Genomic DNA, 9466 nt, shown 5'->3' with positions numbered 1-9466 from the left:
CGCGCACTTCGCCTCAGTCACGTGTACACGTCTGCTCGAGTGGCTGTAGTCTCGCCGTGGAGCTGTGCTGTGTGCAGTCTGCTCGGAATCGGGAGTGGGGTTTCAGTCCGGATCAGAGAATGAGTGATAACGATGACATCGAAGTTGACAGTGATGTATGTCACACTGCTCCTCTCTTGATTCGAGCTCGGGCGTGTGTTTGTGGAAGTGTTGTGAATGTGTAATGGATCGGACGCGTGCTTCAGTGCTTTATTTCCCAGTAGCTAGCTAGCCCACAGAGAGCTTACTGAGTTAGCCAGAAAGCTAGCGCTGCTTGTTTTTTTAGTGATTTCCTCATCCACTTCGAGTGTGTAACCGATCATGTGAAATGATTTAGATTTAGATTCGTGTCTCTTCGTTTCCAGTTAATTCGGTTTTCTTTCGGTTTGTTTTTTTCCAGGAAGAGTCGTCGAGATTTCTCCCAGTGGTATGTAGCTGCTTTGCTAACTCATGAGCTCTTGTTGTTGTTGCTGCTGCTGCTGCTGATGTCGTCTTCATGTGGCCTTCAGGTCCATTATCATCTTGATCTTCATTAACCTCAAGCATTACTTTGGAAAAACATGTCCACTTTATACTTTATTTCTTACTTATGCATGGTCATATGACTGCTTGATTGACCAATGAGCCAACTGCTAAACAACAATTATATTAAAAGATCTTAATACAGGAAAAACAAATGCACAGGCATGTCTGATAAATCCAGATCAGATGCTCTTGTATAGTACATAAGCTGTTTACATACATCCTGTGTCAGACCTGCTATATTTCTCTTTATATTGTACCTCTGACATCAAGATTAGTGTTTCAAAGCATCTTATAAGCTTATTGTTATAGACACCAATACAACAGTATAGAAAAGAATTGGGGAGTATATTTTTTAATAGAATTTTTTATTTTTTAAGATTCAACTTGTATTAGTCTTCAACTTATGGTTCATCCAATCAAATCCTTTCTAGTATATCTATGTCCCGCCCCCTTTTTCCAAGGGTGGGTCTTGCAAACATGTAAATCTTCTGTTCAAGGATAAAACTCATCCATTTATCCTTTTAGAGGAGTGTGGAGGAAGATTTCCGTTACACGGTTTACAATTTTCATTGTTTCGCTATGGGAAAAGAGTGAGTTCAGAAACGCCTTTTATACATCTGTATACGTTGTTGGAATGCGAGAGCAAGGCGTGTCATTTTATCCGCCGTTCAGGTGGTCACTATGGGTGCTGTTAACACTTAGTTGTTGAACCTCCATCATTTTAAAAAGCACAACGTCGAAGAAAACCTTATTAAACCTCATTAGATGTGGGCGAAGTTGTTCACAGTCGAAAAAAGCTCTTCTTAAACACCTTGCTGTTTCATATTTATTTATTTCGCTAAATTACCCTATTTTTTTACCATAAATTACCATATTTTTGAGGGGGTGTAACGTGTTTTCGACACTGTTATTTATTGTGTAAATCAGTCAAGCGCTCTTATACAATGTCAGTTCCTGATTCTGAGGGAAATAAAACATTGGTAATCGAAGTGCTGACAAACCTAACACGAGTTTGTCGCAGTGTCACGGGCAGCTATCGTTTTCTTTCGCGCTTGTCTTCTATCCAAAACAAAAACCCCTACAACACGTAGACACTTTTCACACGAAGTAAATGTAAGATAAATAGGCTACAGAACATTTCTAATCTTAATGATTAACAATCGGCGATTTTTCATCCAGCCACCTCTCTCTCGCACTGGATGACTTGCGTTTCCCATCCCTTCAGCTGAGAGGGTTTGAACTGACAGGAAGTTTAAATAACCGCACAAATGAAACAGCTTGTTCAGATGTGGTAAGCAAAAAAAAAAAAAGCAACGCATGGGGCAGAAGCTTGAGTCAGATAGGCTTATGTCAATCAAGAACAGGAATTTAAGCCTACAGTCGATATGACCGAAAAATTCAATTCTATTCAGTTGAATTCTATTCAGTTTAATATAGCATGATTGTGAGTTTGTAGAAATAGGGAAAGCGTACAAAGTTTTCATCTGCTGCTTTGCATCTGGTGCTTGTTTTTTTTTTTTTTTTCAGCGTAACTGTTACTGTCTCCTGTCATCAGAATTGAATGTTATTTTAAAACGTTTTGTGCCATAAAGACATTTTTAAAGGAGTGAAAATAGAATATTGCATTTGGTGAGAAACCCTATCACTCCATGACCTCAGCAGTAAACCTCTTGATGACTTTTACTCATGAAATTCAAAAAAAGATCAAATCATAGTGCTTGGGCGCTTTTCCTTGTTAGCAGAATTATAGTACGCTATTGTAATGATACTTATTTCGTGTCTGCGTAAGAACCCGGCCTGTTTTATTTCACTGCAGGCAGACAAGCGAGCACACCACAACGCACTGGAGCGCAAACGGAGGGACCACATCAAAGACAGCTTTCACAGTTTACGTGACTCTGTGCCTTCTTTACAAGGAGAGAAGGTTGGAGGACATTTTTTTAATTCTGACTTTTAATTGTGTTAAATATTTGGTGCATATAATGTAAGGTGTTTGTTTTTCTTTACCACTGTAAAATGGTGGTCTGGGACGATACAAATGAGATCTATTTATTTTAACGATACATAAAATGTTTAAGAAAACATGGATATTTCGAAATCAATAGTCAACACTCTAATTAAACCAAATCTGTTCAGAAGCTACCAGAATGGCACTTTATATGGCGTCTTGGTACATTATCCCCGTTCCTCTCTTTTTTTTTTTTTTCCTTTCTTTTTTTTGTGTCAAAAACCTTTCATATCCATCAAATTCTCCTGCCCATAACCTTCAGTTTGATTCCAGTTCAAAACCATTGAACTCGTGTAATTCGATTACAGAAATTAATTACCGTATTTTCCGGACTATAAGCCGCTACTTTTTTCCCACGTTTTGAACCCCGCGGCTTAAACAACAAAGCGGCTAATTTATGGATTTTTCCCGGTTTCACAAACTTCAAGCTAAAAAACTGAACCCCATAACATTAGACCAATGAAATTTCCGAACGGACACGAAAAAACGCACCTCGCCTGTGTTCTGAGCTGCACGGCTTCGGGAGAAAAATTTTTTTTTTTTTTTTTACGCACGACGATGCCAAAAGATAAACTCCTGCGAGAAATAGTTGTGAAAGGAAGGAGGAAGACAGTGAACAATGACTTTCTTGGTAGGCTACTGTTTAGATACAAGCCGTTGTAACGCGTTAAGTCTGGGTTAAGGGAGAGCTCACTAACTCCAGTTGCAACAGAAATCATATAAGCACAGACAGGTTTCCAAAACTCATGTTTTTTTATTTTTCTTGGCAACAGCGTTACGGGTTAGTCAAAGAAACTTAGAAATGAGCATCAGAAAATAATGAGCACATAATCCTCGTCTTGAACACACGCAGTAATACCAGTGCCAGGCTATTCCCAAAATACCGCTATGCTCCTAAAGGAAGCGCAACATATTTCACCCGTTACACCGTGTGAAACGTGTCTTTCGTTAAAGCCTGTGGAAAGTACATAGTGTAGACAGGTATATTATAGTTATGCTTATAGACAGGTGCGGCTTATTTATGTAAAAAAAAAAAATATTTGTAATATTCAGTGGGTGCGGCTTATATATGGGTGTGCTTTATAGTCCGGAGATTACGGTAATCAATGCTTCGTTTAGACCATTTAACTAAACACTAAAAGCACCGTGTTTCCCACGGACCATTATTACTGACGCACCACCCGCTAAACTCCGGCGCACTCTGGACAGGGAATACAGAAGACGCTGGAGAATGAAAAACTGAGGAACGGGGAGAAAACAGCGAGGGGCAGAGGAGAAGATTCAGACCACAGAAAACGCCAGAAAGTTTGTAAAGTTTGGGATCATTACAAACTAAATCATAAAGAAAACACGGTGCAGTGCGTTTACCGTTTTTAAATAGATTTTAATATTTGTATTTATATACAATGCGGTCGCGTAGAGCAGGTAGTAGAGCAGTTTTTAGTGATAAATACACGGATACAAACGTGGAAAATTTCAACAGCGATACTGTGCAAGATTTAATACACAAATACACGAGTAAGATTAATTGAGTTTCATTAAACGAATGGTTTTCGGTATCTTGCGATATGCGGCAGCTGCAGGGAGACTTTTTGAACGTAACTGTATTTGTATTTTGATGTAATGTGGCTATTAAATGGGTTTTACTGATAATTCCTGTTTGCAATTTCAGCAATAAAATGTACCTTTTTCCAGAAAGAAAAACAAATTACTTGTTCGTTTTAAGAGACCTGACTTATTTTCTTTCTTATTTGGTATCGCTCTCTAATAAAGAAAAAGTGCTTCTTATTCGATTAATTGATGGAGTAATCGTCAGAATACTCGAGTACTAAAATAATCAATAGCAGCAGCTTTATTTGGATGTATGCTTTGGATCATTGTTCTAATGAAAGGTGAAATTCCTTCCAAAATTGACTGCTGTTTGTGGGGATTTATGATTTCCTCTGTCCTTTATAGCAGTGGTCCCCGAACCCGCGGACCGACAATTTTGTTGCATTTATTCACCACACCGGTCCGTGAAAATATTGTCTGACATTAAACTTTAACAAATTATTGTCCGTGGCACAAAAAAGGTTGGGGACCACTGCTTTATATCAATCCTGGGTTCTGGTTAAAGAAAAGCAGTGTTCTACCAAACATACAGTACCTTATGGAATTGGTCTCATAGACTATAATACATTTTCAAAGTTTCTTTTTTTCCATTACAGATGTCAGTGCAAGTTTGTACAATGAAATTCGTAAGTGAGGCTCCAGGCGAAATAAATATTAAACATTAAACAGAAAACAAAACAAAAGAAGAAAAGGAGAGAGAAGTAATAGAGACAAGATAAAGTGTGTGTGTGTGTGTGTGTGTGTGTGTGTGTGTGTGTGTGTGTGTGTGTGTGTGTGTGTGTGTGTGTGATATATGAGATATGATTATTTACTTATATAACATGTAAGCATGAGGTTCATTTGAAAAAAAAAAAATGGAAGTCCGAGGATAACAAGAAGAATGAATGTTTGGTGTGCAGAAAATACGCAAAGCTACGTAGTGTGTAAGGTGTAATAGTACTGAGTGCAGTGGTAACACACACAGTATTGACACATGGTTCGAGGTAATTTGGTTGATCGTGGATGTTTTTTGTGAGAAAGTGCCCGCATCCAACCAGACACGTGAAGAATGAGAGATTGTCGTCACATGAGGCGTAATCTGCACTTGTCAGACATTCCTGCAGTTCTTTTAATGTTGCTGTAGGTCTCTTCTCGGCCTCCCAGCTACATTGTGTGTCTTGTCCGTTTTGATTTTGCTGTGGTGCACAATCTTCTCTCTTTGCTGATGATTGGCTTTATGTTGTTCATTCCACGGAACAACATAATTCTTTTCAGCCCCTCTGCTGATCGATATCCTTTTAACAATAGAGACTATACTTGCTTTGTAGTCTGTGTGTGGACCATGGCTTCAGCAGTGAAGTGAAACCAAGATGATGTGAGGAAGATCTTACAGAAACAGCTAATTAATTGAGAACATCGAGACACAGTCACATCACCGATTATAAAAGGGTGTGCAAACTTATGCATTCAGATTATAGGAACTTTTTTCTCATTGAATTGAAATCAGACACATTTTTCGAGAACAGTGTTCACATTAATCCTGTAGAGGTGTGTAGACTTTTTCTTTCCATTTCAATAACCTCCTTTAATGAATCTCCATTCAAGTAGCGTTCTTGTGATTCATAAATGTCTCTGAGGTACCAAGGTGCTATATAAAGTGACATCAGGTTCCCTCTAAGTCAGGTTTTGTTCAAGTTGTTGGATGTCTACATGGTGCGGTAAACTTGATATGAGTCTGATTGTCTTCCTTTTCACTGATGAATACAAGATTTTAGAAAAGTGCAGTTTTTGGAATTTTTGGGAAAAATTCTTCCCAGTTTGACCAGTTTCCCAGACCGCCACACATATTCAATACAAAAACATGTATACTGTTAAATTTGTATTCAAAGTCATTTGTTTATTGCTTTAAAGTTTGTGATTAAGTCTAGTTTTACAGTAAGATAAGCATTTAGTAACTGCTCTATTTTTAAAAGTTTGCTCTTCATGTTTTAAACTGTTTGATGCAAGTTAACAGCATGAACTTTCTAACTTTTTTAAAGAATCATTTTAGGATTATTATTATTATTGTGTTGATAAATGAATGCCATGATCGAACCTCCCGTCATGATTCAGATGTGTGACAGCACTTTGTCAAACAGGCTTCCCGAGCTCAGATTTTAGACAAAGCCACAGAGTATATCCAGTACATGCGCCGCAAGAACCACACGCACCAACAGGACATCGATGACCTGAAGAAACAGAATGCTTTGCTGGAGCAGCAGGGTAAGTGTGAGTTTTGTTTTTTTTATATATATATTTATAGTAAAGCATGCTTTGAAATTAATAACCAATGCCAGAGGAAGCATTTACTAGTGGCAGGTAATTCTTAATTAAACCTACTGGGCTGCTATTATCTACAGCATTGCCAAACTCAAGGGTTTAAGCATTTTCATTTACTATTTTGACCCTTTGCCGCGATGGCACTGGAGACACCTGAAGTCTTTTCCGCTTTCTTAACTAAAGCATCCAGCTGCAAAAGCATCCAGCGGAAAAGGACAGCCAGCGCTTTACTCGAAGTCTTCCCTGAACCATAACATGAGCAAAATTGCTATTGCTTCAGGTGTCTCATAGCAATCATATACAGGTGCATCTCAATAAATTAGAATATCATTAAAAAGTTTACTTATTTTAGTAATTTAATGTAATAGACTCATCACACACAGACTGGTTTATTTCTTTTCATTTTGATGATCTCAGAAAATTAGAATATTGTGAGAAAGTTTAATATTGGAGACTTTGGTGTCACACTCTAATCCAAACCCCTGCAAAAGTTTCCTGAGCCTTAAAATGGTGTCTCAGTCTGGTTCAGGCCACACAATCATGGGGGAAGACTGCTAACTTGACAGTTGTCCAGAAGACGATCATTGATGATGATCAAGAATGGGCTGCAGCTGGAGTCAGTGCTTCAAGAGCCTCCACACACGGACGTATCCATGGGCTACAACTGACGCATTCCTTGTGTCAAGCCACTCCTGAACCAGGGACAATGACAGACGTGTCTTACCTGGGTAAAGGACAAAAAGGACTGGATTGTTGCTCAGTGGGCCAAAGTCATATTTTCAGATAAAGGAAAATAAAGCATTTCATTTGGATATCAAGGTCCCAGGTCCCTGTGTAAAGTTTGCACAGTCAGTGGTGGTTTGAGGAGTCGTGTCATCTGCTGGTGTTGGTCCACTGTGTTTAATCAAGTCCAAGGTCAGCACAGCCGTCTACCAGGAAGTTTTAGAGCACTACATGCTTCCCTCTGCTGACCAGCTTAATGGAGATGCTGATTTCATTTTCCAGCAGGATTTGGCACCTGCCCACACTGACAAAAGCAGCAAAAGTTTGTTATATGACCATGGTGTTGGTGTATTTGACTTGCCAGCAAACTTACCAGACCTGAACCCCATAGAGAATCTATGGAGTATTGTCCAGAGGAAAATGAGAAACAAGAGACCATAAAATAAAGATGAGCTGAAGGCCACTGTCAAAGAAACCTGGGCTTCCATACCACCTCAGCAGTGCCACAGACTGACCAGCTCCATCCCTCGCCGAATTGAGGCAGTAATTAAAGTAAAAGGAGCCCCTACCAAGTATTGAGTACATAAACAGTAAATGAACATACTTTCCAGTAGGCCAACAATTCACTAAAAATGTTTTTTATTGGTCTTATTAAGTATTAAAATATTTTTTTTTCTAGGTTTTTGTTAATCATGAGCAGAAAGCATCAAAATTAAAAGAAACACTTGAAATATATCAGTCTGTGTGTGATCAATTTATTTAATATACGATTTTCCCTTTTTGTATTGAAATTTCTAAACTAAATCAACTTTTTATTGAGATGCACCTGTAAAAGTTTTCACCCTCCCTATTTTGTCATTCTAATATGAAAAGAAGCTCGCTATTGGGTAGAAATGAGCACATGATCAGAAATAGACGTTTTGTACAAGCTTTATTTGTTCAAGTTGTGTTGCTGAGTGCCACAGTGAAAATGCCGAATGCTTCATTATTTTTATTTTGTGTGCATTTGTGTTTTTTTGTGTGCCCATGCCAGTCCGTGCTCTAGAGAAGGCCAAGGGCAACACACAGCTGCAGGCCAGCTACTCATCAGACAGCAGCTTGTACACCAACCCTAAAGGCAGTGCTGTGTCTGCCTTCGATGGTGGTTCCGATTCCAGCTCCGAGTCCGAGCCTGAGGAGCCTCCCACCAGGAAGAAGCTGCGTGTGGAGTCCAGCTAGACGCATCCATCCTGCCCGTCAGACTCTCTCCTCCATCCTTGCCCCCCCCTTTCTGTCTCACCCCTCCCGCAACCTGTTCGTTCCTCTCTTTTCTCCTGTGTGTTCAGAAACCTGGGGAGTGTCTTGAGAAAGGCCTGAAAGGTCTCAGCCTTTCTTCTCTCAACACTGATGCCACTTTGTGCGTGGATCAAGCAAAGCTTCATTTTCCTCCAAGGCGTGGCAGCTTGGCAGTTTTTTAAGACTGCGAATATTTTTCAGCCTCTTCAAGTAGTCATGCAGCAAGCAATGTAAAGCAACAAAACCATTGTTTTCCCAAATGAGCTCTGAGATAGAAACAGGAAAAACAAAAAAAAACAAATAGGCATTTAATAATAAATAATTTACATTTGTAATATTTCTAATTTTCCATGAGATATACAATGGTGCTTTTTAGAAGAACACAAGAGTATGTTGTTTGTGGTATGGAAGACTGGTGTTCTCCCCTTTTTTTTTTTTGGCAAATATCTGTTGCTGAATTTGTTTATTTAATGGAATGTTGAGGCTTTATTTTGTTTATGTGATGTTTTTGCCTGAGATTATAAGTGGAAGTAGCTGGCCTCGACTTTTCCATCTCCTGACTTCACAGTTTTGGAACTTGGATTTTTAATCTGCTTCGCCAAAAGTGGACAACTTTTTTAAATACAGGTAAACTTCTTTCCCGAAGTTGAATGTTACCATGTAATTCAAAAAGCAGTTTTCTTTTCTTTCTTTCTTTTTTTTTTTTTTTTTTGATTTACATGCAAGTTTGTCCATTTCGGTATGTAGTATGTGGCACTGTATACTCTTAAATGTAATTATCTTGATGGAATAAGCCCCTCCCTCCGTGAAACTTGCCTGCATAGGGAATGTTTTGGTTTCATTTGAAAAAAGTGTGTATGAAATATTGTGCTTTTTATTCCATTCCATGGAAATTACAGGTATGTTGTACATACTGCCAACAGTTGTCTTGCAAGTTGAGGCATACCTTTACTATGAGACTCCAAATAAAACTATTTTATCTTCGAA

General features: G+C 38.7%; 1 protein-coding gene across 8 annotated transcripts; it reads left to right on the top strand.

Moving 5' to 3' along the window:
* LOC124390224 (protein max) lies at positions 1-9466 on the top strand. 8 transcript variants are annotated; one of them, XM_046856040.1, is made up of 5 exons: positions 1-155; positions 440-466; positions 2381-2488; positions 6301-6424; positions 8238-9466. In XM_046856040.1, exons 1-5 carry the CDS (start codon positions 120-122, stop codon positions 8420-8422), a joined length of 480 nt encoding a protein of 159 aa, XP_046711996.1. In that variant the 5' UTR covers positions 1-119; the 3' UTR covers positions 8423-9466. The 8 variants fall into 8 exon arrangements, with proteins under 8 accessions (XP_046711996.1, XP_046711995.1, XP_046711994.1 ...); XM_046856039.1 differs by having other exon boundaries at positions 6301-6430; XM_046856038.1 differs by having other exon boundaries at positions 6286-6424.

The sequence above is a fragment of the Silurus meridionalis genome, chromosome 8 (assembly GCF_014805685.1).
Source record: "Silurus meridionalis isolate SWU-2019-XX chromosome 8, ASM1480568v1, whole genome shotgun sequence".
Classification (NCBI taxonomy): domain Eukaryota; kingdom Metazoa; phylum Chordata; class Actinopteri; order Siluriformes; family Siluridae; genus Silurus; species Silurus meridionalis.
This window is presented reverse-complemented; position numbering and strand designations above follow the sequence as displayed.